This window comes from Ptychodera flava, chromosome 11, assembly GCF_041260155.1.
Source record: "Ptychodera flava strain L36383 chromosome 11, AS_Pfla_20210202, whole genome shotgun sequence".
Taxonomy (NCBI): domain Eukaryota; kingdom Metazoa; phylum Hemichordata; class Enteropneusta; family Ptychoderidae; genus Ptychodera; species Ptychodera flava.
Genome location: NC_091938.1, coordinates 25,249,571 through 25,265,779, shown reverse-complemented (window position 1 = coordinate 25,265,779; position 16,209 = coordinate 25,249,571). Strand labels below are relative to the sequence as shown.

The window sequence follows — 16,209 nt, the reverse complement described above, 5'->3', positions numbered from 1 at the left end:
TTTCCCGGAATGTATGACGAAAATGTAGATTGTTGTGACGTATGCACGTTGTTCGCTAGCACTCGTCAAGGGAAATACACAAATACGATGAACCGGAGTAAATTATTCCAGTTAAACCAGTCGGCACTCGCAGCTAACTCGTGTCTCCCTCGATGCGGCATTTGTGGAAGGACCTTACGGTGGACTTGTCTCAGGGTTTCCAAAGAAAATTTGCCTTGCATAACGTGAAAGTGGAACGCGGCGACGGAACCGGTAGGCGTACAGCTACTCCCCCCATATGTATGTGTGTGCAAGTGAGTATGGTCTGTGTTGCGTCCAGGGCCCTCTCGTATTATCGCTTTACATAGGGTAACGGCCCACATACAACTTGTTTTATTGCCACGTACACCAACCAAAAGGCACCAAGACATTGAGCTGTTTGCGTGGAAAAGCAAAGTAATAATACTTTATCACTTTTTCATAGCTCACGACAGTCAGGAAACACTTAGTGTAGTTTTTTTTTTCTTCTTTTGGCCGGAAGCGGTTTTGGGATTGAATCCATCGTAAAGAATTCTTAGCCATAATATAGACCTAGTACACCAAACTAAAACTTTCATAACTTTGTTTACTGCATACAATAGGAGAGCGTCAAAAAAGTTTGAATAAAAGAAAATTTGCAGAAAATGAAAATCGAGGATAATTTTTTTCAAATTCGGTTTTTGAGTCGATAATACTTATAAATTAAACCATATGATAACAGAACAAGCATGGGGGTTGTTATTGTTGCGTTGTGTATACTTCTCTTGGAGACCGTGTTCAGCGCTTGAAATTTTTCGAAGTCTATATAGTTCTTGTGATAATTTGTTCATTTTCTTAAGCCGACTGGTTCGTGACTCGGGTTGTCATTGAAGAGTTACGAGTTGGTTCGGATTGCACGGTCTGACCTCGACAGCATTGAACTCTGGTCGGGGGATGACTCTCCGACACGTGCCCGACGCAAACGCTCTGTATCGAGCTCACTCGACACGCGCGCTGATAGTTAGCCAGCGAACTGATCCAACCAAGCATAGGGACCGCTTGTATGGGACGGGTGCTTTTGTTTTCAAAAAGCCCTGGTGTTAACTTGAAACATGAGTTGATAAGACGTACTCCGAGAAAACAGTACTACCTTCGTCTTTCCTTGCCAATCAGAACTGTTAACCGATATCAGGTCTCGCCGAGCCACGATAGACAGTCATACCGGCCACGGCCAGGCCTGAGCCTCTACAGTATCTATTGACTGTGGAAGCACTGAACAATTCTCGTCCTGTTGGCATTCGAAAAGTTTCCTGATATTAAACTGAAGCTAGCCAGTTGCAGTGTTAAACACGAGGTCCACTTATATCTTGGAAGAAAAAATTCGCGCGAGCTAACTCGATAATCTTTCACTTGTGCAGCGAAGAGTGATAAAAATAAAAAAAAAACCCTAAACGAATCGAGTCGTCCGGATATCTGGTTTCCACCACCTATCTTGGAAGAGTGTAAACCCGCCTATATCACGCATAATCGCCAAACATTGTTTGTTTTACTTGGATCGAGATGACTTGTTTGAAAACAGTCATTCCCAGTGTCAGTCTTCATTAAATCCGTCACCCCCCCTAAAAAGTTTCTAATTCTGCAAGCTACCTTCTCGTCTGCATCGCAATTAAACTGAAAATATCAATACATACTGCAATTCGAATACCGCTTCTCCAACGATCTCTACGTTTGCCTCTAGTCCTAAAATGGCCGAGTAAACTTTCGTAACAGTGCATTGCTCATTGTCCAGCAGTTGCCTCGAAGAGAGAACATATAGGTACACATACATTCAAGATTACACCTTATATATATATATATATATATATATATATATATATATATATATATATATATATATATATATATATATATATATATACGCAAACACGTCTTGTACATAGTGGGCAAGGTCGAAGGTTGATAATTGTACGTTCACACATGCAGTACTATGGATACGCTGAACAAACTCGACCGTCTTATTTTTGTCTCCAATGGCGCTCCTTGAGAATTTGAGAAGTTTAATACTCCTTCAAGTGCCGTTAGAGAGAAAATAGGACCCCCTCCTCCCAAAAGACCAGTTGCCATGATTGAAGTGTGCCATCCCTGTTCATTCCTCTAGGGTAGTGAACGAGTATATCAGACGAGATTGGAGTGAAAAGCACGTATCTAGCGCGGAGAGTCGCTGAATTTCTCGTTCGTGCGCTGATCGTTTGCCATTTTACACTTATCGCGCCGAGTCAGCTCAGTTTTCAGGCAACGCTCTCCAGATATCGCAGCCAGAGATAAAAAAAATATCGATATATTCTGCGAAAGCATCTGTCCTATCGAACAGGAAGTCCGGTTGACACTAGAAAGGTAATGGGGGAAATAGAAAACCGAACGCTCGACTGCAGCGCTGGTCGAGTTCTTTCAGCTGACGCTGGAGGGAGAGAAAATCTTTATGGACGTTTTGTGGGAGGCAAAAGAGATCACCGCTAAATTTGAATACTTTTTAATCGGTTTTGGTGAGGATTAACAGTGTATGATAAATTGGAATGACACAAATTAGCATAGACAGCCGCCATATTTAAGTAGTAGGTGGCTCTACTACTGTTCATGCAGTTAGACAGCAATTATAGGGTCAAATCAGGTCACTTAAGGCCAAGGAAAAGATATGTTTTCTGTAACCTGATCTATTCTGTAACCCTATTTTCCAACCTGCCAACCCCAGCTATTTTCCGCGTGAGGTCAAAATCCCGCTCAAGCGTGTTAAAATTGCCAAAGTTTGAAAATTTACCTCGGGGACAACGATTTCCGTAAATAGACAGAACTCTCAACCTATTTGTTTCTATTTCCATACCGATTGTTATTGGGCGATCTTTGTTTTACAAATTATACCGTTCGAGAGAATGTTCGTTTCTGCAACTCAAATCCAGAACCGAATGTCAATAATTTTTTTTGTCGGAAGTGCCTGTCAACACAGCCTCTGTCTCGAATCGTTTAACATGCGCTTTGACAGGAAACTTCAGACACCAAACGATGAGCCCGATGGTGATTCGGACTCAAATTCAAATTTGCTTCTTTTCTGCACTTGTGTGGATATCTGTTCCTGAAATTCCCTTTTCAGTCGAGGTGGCTGACTAGTTTAGAGGACCTTTTGTTCGTTGACACGAGTCAGCACCCGGTAAGTGTGTGCCTTCTCAGTGATTCGTAAGTCCATAGCAAAGAAGATCCACGTGTCTCAATGAATTACGGAACTTGATAGCCATATGGTCCTAAGCAAATACTTGCTGATGAAGGAAAAGGAGAAGATAATCGCATTAAAAAACTCAAAGTAGTTTTTGAAAGTTAACCCCTCTACTTCTACATTTCTTTGCAAAAACAATCAAATCACTACACTGAACGAGAGATAAGTTGGAAAATCTCATCCAGCGATTTAGCTCTGAAAGTTGACAGAAGTAACTGGTAACGCCGTTCACTCCAGTTCCCTTTCTGTCTAGAACGATCCAACGAAAAAGGGACAGTTAAAACCGTTTTTATTCCGCTGAAGCATCAAGTTTGATGTTCGGTCTCGGGGCTTTTCGACGACGACAAAATGGTAACACCTATGGCTTCTAATGCGTTTTTTTCCTCTTCCGTTTTTATTACATCGGGTCATAATGAATACTTTAATTTATACACGATTTAGTTGTTCCACTTTCAATATGGTGACTATTGCGAAATAGATTTATATAAACATGTATCAATGCGTTGTAAAATCATGGTATTCTGTCTCGCAGCCTTATAAGTGAAAGGAAATCGTGTTTATAGTTGGGAGGATAAAAAAGAAAAAATAACACGTCCACAAAGAAAGTTTTGTCTTTAACGTCATTGTGAAGGAAAAACCTGTTATCCTTTCAGTTTAAGAAAAGAAAATAACTGAAAAAATACAATAAAACGTGCATGTTTAACGCGGCGGAGCATACAACACCTGTTGCACGCATCGGTTTTGTCGTGAGGATGTGCTTGAAGTGCAGTTCACATACTGACAGGTGCTTCAGCCGAAGGACTGCGCCACCAAAGTCCCCACATCGCATTCGTCGAAGTGAAAGGGGGTGGCATTAATTGCCAGGGGCGCGTTCTTGAAGTCTTTTTTTTGGGGGGGGGGGGGGGCCTTTTTTCAGGTGGTATCGCTTTCTCCATCATCGGGGTCCTTCAAACGAGAGCGGGAACCCGGATATTGGCATTTCGACTTCCTTTGTCTGCTGAAGTGACATCCGATCCAAGCGTTCGCTCCCAACGCCACCAGTTCCGGCATTCGCCCGTATCATCAGCTTGGCGTATGATGGCCAACCGTTGGCCACATCTCCTTTGTCCCCCGTCCTTTGTCCGTTAACGCTGAGAACGGCAAAAGTGGCTTGGTCTCCCGTACCGAGCACCTCATGTTCACGAGCTTTGCCGATGGATGTTAGGAGCTTGGGAGGTTAGTAAAGCGAGCTTAACATCGAGTAGCCATCGTTTGAAATCAGTTGGCGATTGGTTTTCCTCCGCTTTCTGCTTTTATGGGATCTTCATGCTCCATCCCTTTCTCCGTTCTGTTTTTCTGTCTTCATCTCCTATCCGTCTTTCATCTTCCCCTCCGTCGCTTGCTTTCTCTCCCGCTCTATCGTTCCCTTTTCTATCCCCATATCTCCCTTTCTGTCTGTCCTTCTCTTTTCTTCTCTTCATCTTTTCACACTAATCCCCCACTCACCAGTACTCCTTACTCACTCATTACTCTCTCACCTCTCTCATTCTTTCATTCATCTATCTCTTCCCACTTTTCTTTCCTTCTCTCCTTTTCACCCTGCCCCTCTCCCAGCCCATCATCAATCTCTCTCTCTCTCTCTCTCTCTCTCTCTCTCTCTCTCTCTCTCTCTCTCTCTCTCTCTCATGTCTATTTCTAGTTTGTTATGTCCTAGTGTCGACCAAGTGAGGTTTGATAAATATACCCGGATGCTGTGTCGCGATTTATTTATTATTCCAATTGCCTCTTTTAACGTATTTCTTTTACAACTGAGGACTGCAGCGAGTATTTGTGCACAATGGAGTAAACATAGCCTCTAGTACTAAACTTGATTCATTACCGGCCCATCAAGTGACATTCTGTGGTTGTTAGTCGACGAGCGGAACCAAGTCCACACAGTCGGGTTCAATATCATTGGCTCAAACCTTGAGTTTTGAATTATGAGCCAAACAAGACGTTGTCTCTCAATCCAAGACTGAAAACTTGTCCGCCACAGTCGCCATGCAAATTTTTGCAGTTCTTAGCGCCAGGATTATTTAGATGAATTGTAAGTTTCCCTAGTGCCCATACGCGTTCTAAGTTTAGGACAGATTTTTCCGTTTGCGAGGCGCGCGTGTCCATTTCACTTCTTTGCAGTTGGAGATTAGAAAATGCGTTGCTTGCAAGGTTAACGTACGGTTATACTTCAGAACGATGTAGCTACACTATCTCATCACCTGCTAAGAATGTTCAAAAAAGTTTAGCACAAATTTCGTGTGTATTCGGCCTCCTTCCTCTTTACGTTGGTGGCCCCCATTCTTTATCGAAATGTCGTCTCCAGCTCGCTGTGAGTCACCGTGACAGTGAAAAGGCCCAGGTGTACGCTACCCCTATCGACGCGCTAATGACAATTCTCCGCGGCTGTAACTGTCATCTCCCCGCCGTTATGCATCTAGTCATTTGCCGTGTCTCCCAATCAACACTCGAACACGTTGTCCAGACAGGTTGCCACTCTGAGCCGTCAAGAACACGAAAACGCGATTTGGATGCAACACTTTTAAGCTCACTCTCGGAGACATCAAGATTCAAATTTACCATACATTTGCATTCTCGATTGCAGCATAACTTGTAAAACATTATGTATTTATGAATGTTTGTTTCTTTTAACGGGATGTAAGTGTATGTATGTATGTATGTATGTATGTATGTATGTATGTATGTATGTATGTATGTGTTATATGGAGTGAGTACACAATTTGTACCGTTGTTTGTAACATTTCTACTAATGAGTGTTATTATTTATTGAATGTGTTTTTGTTTTTGTTATTATAAATATTCTGAGTTAAAAGCTACTTTAATTTGGGGATTAAGCATTATCGTGTTAGGCGAGTTGTACCCGATCAAGTTGGAGTGGTGACGTCATGAGCCTAATCGCTCGATGGAGAGTGGCGATGAATACGAGTCGAGGCATACACGTGTGCAGGTGAACAAGATATATCGCATTTCCGAGATATCTTTTGTTGACATTCGGCCCACACATGCAGGATGAAAGTCAACTCTTGCGATAGGGTCGAGTTACCGATAACGGTAATAATTTCTGATACGCGCAGACCACAGACAGCAGAAGTTCTTGAAAGTAGTACGCCTTTAAAAAAATCATCACAATTATTATGAGTGCCATCGCAAGAGATGTGGTAGCATTAGTGGGGAGTGCACGTTCGCGCTGATAGCGTCGCCGACCCCCACACCCTTGAAGGAAAATGGTATCGTCCAAAGATGACCCCTTCGGGAGCGAAAGGTTTAGCATGTATTATAGTCATCTGTGGAAGGCCTAGTCTGAGCTTACGTATGTATGTCTACGTATGCGCGTAGCCGGCGTGACGTATACAACCCCATTCATATTATCTGTGTATTATGTATGTTCATGAGTCGCTCGTCAAGCGGAGATTCTTACTGACGTATTATTTTCACTTGTCCTTATATAGAAATCTCAGCTGGCAACTCGCTGGTTTTGACGCAAAGCATGCGAAATTTTTGGTGCCCATCGTTGTTTATGCGCGGTTTTGAACGTCTAATTTAGCGCTTACGCACTCGGCTGGGCAAAGTGGACTCCGCTACGCGAGATAAATACATAATTACATTGTTGATACCTCCTGTGATGCTGCCAGCAAATCGACCCAAAAAAGAAGAATATACGTATTCTCGGAGAAAATTGTACCTCTCCCGCCTTGCTCGTAATTAAGCGGAGAAAAATAAATTCAGCTCATTACACGTGTGGGAGTTTTTCAATGTTGAATCTGAAAAATAACCGACAAAACAAAGAACGTCTTTTGCGTCCTTTTTCTTACCTTTTTCCCGAGTCTAAAATTCCACCGCGAGTCTTTTGTTCTTCAAAAGCGCAAGTCTGAATCGCCAAACGCCTTTGTAAATTCGAAGACTTTGTAATCATTGCCAGCCATATATTAAACGTGACGCCGAGTTTACAGTCGGTTTCAAACTCCAAAACGACCATAAATATTTACAATGTGGGGTTATCCTGTCCGGCCCAGCGTCCCGCTTGTTTAAACCGTTCGCGTCATTGAGATGCAATCGACAGTGTCACACTTGTTAAGCATGTCAATTTCACAACAATTAATTGGATTGCTGGCAGTTACCTTTGACTGACACCAATAACTCTTCGCTGAGACGACTTTCTGAACGTTCTCTATCATTCGGATGTTTTGGACTTATTTTCGTTTCCCTTGTACCCTCCCGAAGCAAGAACTGCGTATGCGATCATGCTGGCATTTCCTAACGCAATTAAACCTGGTTAAATTTAACAGAGAAAATCGACAAGGCTTTACCAATATATCTTACTGTCCACCGGGTTAAATACAAGAAAATAAGAACCCCTCTTAAAGTACGTGCCAAGGTACAGGGCGACGTACAGGCGCGTAAAATCGGACCTGTTTGATATAAGCAATTTCCGCACTACTGGATCTTTCAACGGCTACTGCCATTCAGGCACGGGGCGTAGATTGCAGTCTCGCTTTATTTTGATTTTAAAACCCGAAATCGCCGTTTCTCTATCATTTATGCGGGTAGTTTCTGAATTTGAGGAGAAGGACGGGGCAAAATCAAGTTCAACGTACAGGGGGAGGCGAATTGAGGCGGCCTACTTTCTGTTGTCATGTGATTTCTAATTTTGAACGAATCTTAAATACGGAAGGGTATCCCTGCTTGACTGAAAACTCTCCTTTGAATGATCCATTTCACTGGCAGGTGTCAACACACACCTTCGAAAAAATCTCCGCCGATCGACCCAGAAGACGGCGAGAAATAGCGCTTCTGAGCGCGCCTAATTTCACCGAACGGCAGATGCCGTTTCCATCTGCCCGCGCTCGGAGTTGGATTTCATACCTTGGCGTTGAGCAAGGACTTAAAATCGCGTTCAAAAATCACCAATCCGGCCCATTCCCATCTCTTTTTTCCTGTCGCGGTACAACCCCATGCGGGAATTACGACCAACCTGCTGAAACCGAGCTGCTGACGTAGGCTTGCCGCTATAAAATGTTTAATTTTAGAGTCGCTGACGCACAACTGCGACTATATTTGACAACCTACGCATACGCAGTGTAGCTATGATGTCAGAGCAGCGAAAGCAAGATAAAAATAGTAGCTAATGATGGCCTCCGATTGGCTATTGATCATTATGCATATTAATATTCAAATTACCATATACAATGAATGGAAATGCTTTAGCGTCTGCAGTCGGCTTCAGAACGGAGTTCGTACGCTTGCAACTTAGACGTTGGTTTCGATTTCCCCATCTACACACATCGTTTAATTCCGTTTCGACGCTTTGAACGAAGGTTCGCTGACTACTGTATCCGTCGCATGCTTAACATTTTCGTCGATTTCTGCGCCCGTGTCGTAAGTGGCAACACTTTTTTTTTCTCCCGCACTCTCTCTTCGTTTTTCGTGTCACCATAGGCTGAATTCGTACCTTTATCGAATCGAAGAAAGTTTGTTCGCGAAGAAAAATGTTTTCGCGCCAAATGTCTCGCTAAGCCAGCTTGTCGCCGACGACTGTTACAGTGCTGACGACGGGTGTAGGGTTTTTTATTTCATACTGACCATAAAAATTTTATGGATTGTGTATGCGTGCTTCTTGTTCCAAACTTGCATGTCTTCTCATTGATATTGTTTGGGTCTAGGTCTGTAGTGCTTTACAAATTTTTCTAACTTCTAAAAGGTGTTTGTGTTCAGTTCGCGCGACGTTCTTAACACTTTATACTGATTTCAATCATAACCTTAATTGTGTTTTTTTCTTCTACATTTTTCCCTTCAAACAGGAACAGTCAACATTTCGACGGAAACTCCCGCTCGATGCAGCTCTGTCGGTAGCTCGGTTAGCAGCCCCGCGCCGCCGAGCACTCCTCAGTCGCAAGTAGCCGTAACCACAGCAACTAGAAGTCCTGAAGATAATACTGTCGTGAGAACAGCAGCGCCCTCTATCGACAACTCTTCTATGCCTACTTTGCCATCAAGCACTGACACCATGGCAACCGCGATGGAATACGGTTACCAAGGCAGCTACCTCACCGGCACCCTCCCAAGTTTTCAGGAGACATACGGCGAGTCGATAGCATTCAGAAGCACAGAATTTGCTGAACCTACATACGGGGAATTCTTCGGCTCCTATGAACACAGTGGACAGTGTCAGGAAGATACAACATTTGAGTTACCATCGCTACAAGAGGCGACGCCCTGTGCTGTCTACAGCTACAAGCCGTCAACTCAGACCCCTCCGCCAACTCCGGGATCGCAGCACAGTGGGTACCAGTACAGTCCGAAACCGAGCCAAACCCCTCCGACGACGCCCTCTTACGGCCAACAGCGAGGTTTCCAGTACAGCCCCAAGCCGAGCCCGCACAGTCCATCGTCAACTCATTCTTACGGCAGTTCGCAGCACCAGCAGAACTACCCGTACCCCCAGAAGCCAGCACCTCAGAGCCCATCTTCAGCGAATCCGACTTACGTCAGCGGCCAACAACAAGGCGGTTATCCGTACAGTCCGAAAGCCAACCCGCACAGTCCACCGAGTACGCCGTCGGCTTACAGTTCTGGGAGTCAAAGTGGTTTCCAGTTTACTCCCATCAGAAAAGAAGCAGCATCGCCATTCAGCAGTCAACAGGGTTCCATCACCAGGTTGCAGCACAGTCCAATGACGCCTAGTTCAACGTCCTACGGCGCATACGGAGGTCTGGAATCTCATGGTGGCCACGTGGACCCTTATGAGGCTGATCAAGAATGCCACTGGAACGATAGACAGAGCCAGGGGGAGATCGATCCGCGCTTGCACAGTCCCCGAACTCCGGAAGCACACGTTGGGTACACACATATCGATACAAAACTTGGACAGTACAGCCCTACCAGTGGTTATCCCATGCAGAGCCCAATGCATGGGTCGCCAACGCCGGGGCTGCAGTTGCAGCTCATGGGCCAGGTCCAACCAACCTTTCACGGGACTTTTACCATGGCCAGCACCTTGCCGCTTCTGCAGTCTGGTGTGCTGAAAGACATGGCTCCACTGCCTTCAACATCTCAGCGTTCGTCGCCGGGCCAGGAAGGTACTTGCGCTGTGTGTGGTGACAGTGCGGCCTGTCAACACTATGGTGTCCGCACTTGTGAGGGCTGCAAAGGTTTCTTCAAGGTAAGTTGATTTCTTAACGAAAAAGTTGAACAGTAAGGAACTTTCAGGACTTCAGCGATTGACAGCGAGACAGGAACGCGTCCTTTTTGTAGATTACAAAAGAAACATGTAGAGACGGATTCTTTCAGACTGATAGCGACAGACAATCTGCGTATGTGTGTTTGTGTGCCGGCGTATCAGGTGTAAAAGAAAAGGCGAGGGCAGAGAATAGACTAAAGTATAATGTTTTAATATATTTCCTCCTGTTTTGTTACAGCGAACAGTACAGAAACACGCTAAGTATGTTTGTTTAGCCAATAAGAACTGTCCCGTGGATAAAAGGCGAAGAAACCGATGCCAGTTTTGCCGATTCCAAAAATGTCTTGCTGTCGGCATGGTTAAGGAAGGTAAGCCATGTGAAATATTACTCCATCATCATAGAACGGAATCTGATGTACTCATGTTGCCTAGAAAAAATATACACTGTCTTCGTGATCACGACAAGCAACGCTCTTTTTTTCAAATGCGCCTGAATAAAGCCACATCTTTGTCGTTGAAACCATTCCTCTTACTGTTTAACCCCTACAGTTCATTTTTTTGAAACGTGCTGAATTGCATTACTATTTCTTTGCAGTTGTGCGAACCGATGAACTCAAGGGCAGACGAGGAAGACTGCCTTCTAAGCCGAGAAGCCCGCAGGAGCCGTCTCCACCCTCACCTCCCGTCAGTCTCATCACCGCACTAGTCCGAGCCCACGTCGACGCTTCTCCAGCCAAACCCAATCTCAACTTTACACAGGTATGTGCTTTACTTGTAAAAAAGTGGCACGGTCCTTGTGTTGCAGTTGAATTGTTATTACTTGATTAAGACGATTGTTGCAATTGATATACTCAATGATAGCTGCACATTTCTATCGCGCTTCTGAGAAAATAAAAACAAAGGACTGCAATGTTTGTTTTGCAAGAGGGCGATATTACACATGATTGAACGTTCCACGTCTTCTCCTCTTGAACAGTTCGAGATGCCAGACCCAAGCGGGAGTGCCGAGTCTCAGCTGGATGACAAAGAGCAGGTTCAACAGTTCTATGACAACCTAGTCCAATCAATAGACGTCATCAAGTGCTGGGCACAGAAAATACCCGGATGGAGCGATCTCTGTGAGGAGGACCAAGAGCTACTATTTCAGTCTGCCTGTTTGGAACTCTTTGTCCTGAGATTAGCCTACAGGTATGTGCGAAATTTTTTGTACATAGTTTACAACTCTGTCATTTTGAAAATTGAAAACGAATCTTTTGAAATCGCCATTTTAATATGCTCTTAAAACCATAAAAAATCGATTTTTTCCCGGTTCAATGTCGGACCATTTTAACTACATGGCTAATCTTATAGCATGTCGCACTTTGATGTTTTTTTCACCCAAACCCAGGTTTTCTAAAAAAAATCTCGATTTGCCTCTTTTTTTTGATAGATGTAACCCGAGCGATGACAGGCTTGCGTTCTGCAACGGCGTCGTTCTTCACAAGGAGCAGTGTGCCCGTGGGTTTGGCGAATGGCTGTGTCAGGTCGAGAACTTCGCCGCCAACGTCCAAAGCATGGACATCGACATATCGGCATTCGCGTGCCTCTCTGCATTAGTTCTGATTACAGGTTAGTCTCATATTTGCTTTTTTAATCAATTTGCTGATAACATTTTGAGGTTAGCAGTGTGTTAAATTTCTTGGCCCAAACAGAGTAGCCTTATACTGATAATGGGTGACATCAAGAAAGAAGATTTAAATTCAGCGACTGTATAAGGACTTTCATCATTCAGAGAATCAATGTATATCTTTACCAAGCTCGTTTTAGGTTTGAAAAACTACTCTACAATATCTCATATTAGTCTAGTTTCAAATCATGATAACACGATTGTACAATGTTCACGTTTCCACCATCTTAGTTTACCAAAAATTCATTCCTCCTTTCACAGAACGCCATGGTCTAAAAGAAACAAAGAAGGTTTCTGATCTACAAACAAAAATCATTGGTTCTCTACGCGATCATATCACCTACAATCCCGTCGCTCACAATCGTCCCAACTACCTGTCCAAGCTGCTGCTGAAAATCCCCGATCTGCGCACACTCAGCAAGCAAGGCCTACAGCGTCTCTACTACCTGAAGCTAGAGGGCGCCATACCAGCACCGCCCATCGTTGAGAAGATGTTTGAACCAAGCCTACCGTATTAGGAGTCTGGTTTTTCAGTGTCGTGTACATAATTTTGATTTCTGACAATTCAGTCTGTGATTTCTATCACCCGAAACTCGCTTCAGTGGGCTTTGGTCGTTTTTTAGCCATTATGTCAGACTTTTTCACCTTAGCAACGGTTGCTAGTCTGTTTTTTCCCCTGACAACCATTTACCTCCAATGTCACGTGTAAGAACGACACGCATAATATTTGAGCCGAAAAGGTTGTGGCCATTATTTGTCAATGATTTCAATACTTAACGCGCCCCATTGCTTTATTTGTAAACTAAGTTCGATAGTTTCTGCAAGCTTCAGGATCTCAATATCTTCTACCCTTGCTATGGAGGCTGTTTTATCGGCTTCTGTTTTTACTGAGCATTACTTTTTGCCTGCGGTCCAGATTTAGATGAAATATATAAATATATATATATAAAACGAGTACTATTCATATATGAGATCTATGTGCAATATTATAGAATTTTATAACTTGCCATTTTTAGAAGGCAAATCGCAAGAAATGACTTATCTTTTGACGCCTTATCAATGCTATCGTTCATCGGAGAGTTCCAGAACGCATGCGCTCATATTCACGCGTGGCTTGAATTTGACCGTCGCGTCATAAATCAACACCCTGGGCACGATCAGAAGATAGGTCATTCGTTCGATTTGTGTGACAACAAGATTTGTTTGAAGAAAATTATTTGTAAGCGGGACATCAACAGGGGGTTTATATGAACGTTTGGCGCCTGTCTGTGATAAGATCACGTGATCTCTATGAAACTGTTCTTATCAGGTATTTCTTATAGTGGAAAAGTATTACTTATTTTTTAAAAGAAACAGAGCATGCTGGTACTCAAACTTATAATTCTCTGTTTCAGACAAAAACAAGCAACAAAGAAAGCAAACTGCGTTCGTCTTACTGGCATGCTGCAAGCTCCTAGCCGCGTTGCATTTAACAATCGCGTGATAGTAATTTTTGTCGTTTATAAAAGTGTAGACATATTTAAAAAACGAGAGAAATTTTATTTTCTTTATTTGTCATTGAGACGAGAATTATCGTAATTACCATATGCAATTTATTTTGCCATGTCAACCTTGAGTTCTCATGAGTTTTTGATAGTCGTTTCTATATTTGTCGTGTTTGTACGTGAAAATTTTCAATCGTTCGAGTTTATGGATAATCCTTTTTTCCGTGACGACGTTTATACTGCCGTTTCTCTCATGTGTATTTATTTCATTTGTTGTTGTTGTTGTCCTCTTGACTTGATCGTGGAGTTCGATTGCATCTTTTTATTTTAGTATGGATAAAGTAACGAAGTTTTGTAATCGTCAAAGACTGGAGAGCTTTGGTGGAGAATCCGGGCCCTTTGTCGTGGCACAATACATTCATGGTTAAGCGCTCTCATACTCAGAGACAGAGTATAGATAGTCAAATTTTCTACGATCTTTAAGAATGAAGATTTTTATACACTTGTGGAGACAAAAAGAAACACTTATGTATGTGGTGTCTAAATGGCTTTTATCAGTCTATATTGGATTTGTAAACTTTCAATGGAGTGTTTTATGTTGTCTTGGCAATTCGAAGCCCTAGAGGAGTTAGTAGTTAGCGTGACTTGTAGTCGGCCAATGATGACGTATCCGATAAACAGGAGGATGTACACAATCAGTGCTTGAAGTTACTATAAACATTTTGGTAGGGGCAACTAGCTGTGGCTTTTTTTCATAACAGTAGAAACATTTTTACATGGTGAACTTTGTACAAATTTGCATCAAAAAAGTGAACGATGTTCTTTTTTTCCTTTTTTACTTTTTATACTGATGTTTCAATTGATGGAATTGGTGTCACATTCACAGCTGTTTAGGATGATTCGATGACTTTTTTAAAGGATATAACTATATATATGATGTATCGACTGACCTTAAGGAGGATGGTGACATATTTGAGAAACCCCCTATGCTGTATCTTTTTAATTTTCCGCGAAGAACTCCACTCGAGTCCAACCAAAAGAAGTAACATAGATGTTACTGCACAAAGACTGAAATGCTTTATTGAGCCCCCAGCCTTGTCCTGTAAAAATGTCAACAATTTCACACTGCCTGTATAGCTGGCTCATTCCGACAGAGGTAAATACTTCGTTTTCGGAAGACGTGCATTAAAAGGAAATAAGTTTGTATTTTTGACATTTACCGCGATGTACTGTCCTTGAAATGTCACCATCCTTCTCCTCTTGGTGTCTACTTTTACTTCGAGACGTTTCTGTCTAATACACTGAAACCGTGATACATTTTCTTTGGATATCTAACCATTGTCCGTTGTTGTTCATATTGTTGTTCATGTGTTTTTTGACGGTCTTTGTCACTTTGGAATCTTCTTTTCCATCTTTCGTTTCGACCTGATTTGACTATTTGAATATGTGGTTTTTCAACAAAAAAATGTCACACTAAAGTTTAACTTTTGACGTCTTTTGATGTGAAGATGTGAAACGTCACGTGTTTGTCAGTCTAAATTGTCAGTGATGTCATGTGATCGAGACTAGCCAATCATCGTCGATTGGGATATTTCAATTTATTTGAATTTTTAATGTCTTTTAACTATTGTTCTCTATATTTGTATGTTTTGATGGGTGCTATGGTTCACAGTTCAAGTGTAAGTTTTATTGCGTATATTGTACCATCAAAGATGTGTTTTTTCCAGACTTATACTGCCCTTTGCTTAAAAGCAAGGCTCCTATTTAATATGTGGCAATATTCCATTTTATATGAAAAGGTGAAAATAAAAGATCAACAGCATCAAAACATATGGTTTTTCTCTCGTTTTTGTTTCCCTGATTGTTAACCCTGTCTCCGTGTTAAAATATGACAAAGCCCAAGTGTGTGAAAGACGGCTCCTATAGACCTAAGTCAAATTTACAGTATATCCATGACAAGACAACAGCGAAGCGCGACTTTGGCATTTGCTTCATGCACATAAAGAACAACTTAATGATCTTTTCATCAGAATCATTGATAAGACTGTTTTTCACTATAGAACATACTGTGATCGAGTTGTAAGAAACAAAACCGGAAAGTCTAGTTCATAGTTCATATTACTACCAGTTGGCTTACAGGATGTTTATATACTTAGCCTAGTAGAACTAAGCAGTGTATCAGTGTTGTCTTACTGTAGATTAAAGCAGTCATGTATGAGAGAGAGAGAGAGAGAGAGAGAGAGAGAGAGAGAGAGAGAGAGAGAGAGAGAGAGAGAGAGAGAGAGAGAGAGAGAGAGAGAGAGAGAGAGAGAGAGTGGCCCTGTTGATACACCTGTCATATACAGTAACCATTTACAAACCCGCACAGCTTAAATGGCATACGCGAGAACACACTAGTGTTAACAATTTATATCGCTTTGCTTTATCTCACAAAAAGGTATAAACAATCACCATGGCGGTAGTTCCAAGATGGTGAGTCATATTAAGACGGGAAGTTGAATAATGCGGGTGATCAGTTCAAAGGTTTTTGCCAACTTTCGACGTTTGCAGACACGGTCACAGACAGTTTGCGAAAAAAGCAGGTCGA

General features: G+C 42.5%; 1 protein-coding gene across 3 annotated transcripts; it reads left to right on the top strand.

Annotated features, from left to right (window-relative positions):
• The first annotated feature begins 50 nt into the window (after positions 1–50).
• On the top strand, positions 51–15,450 carry LOC139143912 (nuclear receptor subfamily 4 group A member 2-like). Of its 3 annotated transcripts, none has more exons than XM_070714516.1 (7): positions 51–252; positions 9,094–10,454; positions 10,711–10,840; positions 11,068–11,231; positions 11,449–11,660; positions 11,902–12,080; positions 12,400–15,450. In XM_070714516.1, the coding sequence occupies exons 1-7, from the start codon at positions 153–155 to the stop codon at positions 12,654–12,656; spliced, it is 2,403 nt and encodes an 800-aa protein (XP_070570617.1). In that variant the 5' UTR covers positions 51–152; the 3' UTR covers positions 12,657–15,450. The 3 variants fall into 3 exon arrangements, with proteins under 3 accessions (XP_070570617.1, XP_070570618.1, XP_070570619.1); XM_070714517.1 differs by having other exon boundaries at positions 97–293; XM_070714518.1 differs by lacking the exon at positions 51–252 and adding an exon at positions 8,442–8,671.
• The last annotated feature ends 759 nt before the right edge of the window (positions 15,451–16,209 follow it).

Excerpts from the sequence above, each read along its gene's own strand:
- LOC139143912 (XM_070714516.1), top strand. The coding sequence starts at position 153 with ATGCGGCATTTGTGGAAGGACCTTACGGTGGACTTGTCTCAGGGTTTC. Across the intron at positions 253-9,093 it reads GGAACGCGGCGACGGAACCG|GAACAGTCAACATTTCGACG; the intron begins GTAGGCGTACAG and ends CCCTTCAAACAG. Across the intron at positions 10,455-10,710 it reads GCTGCAAAGGTTTCTTCAAG|CGAACAGTACAGAAACACGC; the intron begins GTAAGTTGATTT and ends GTTTTGTTACAG.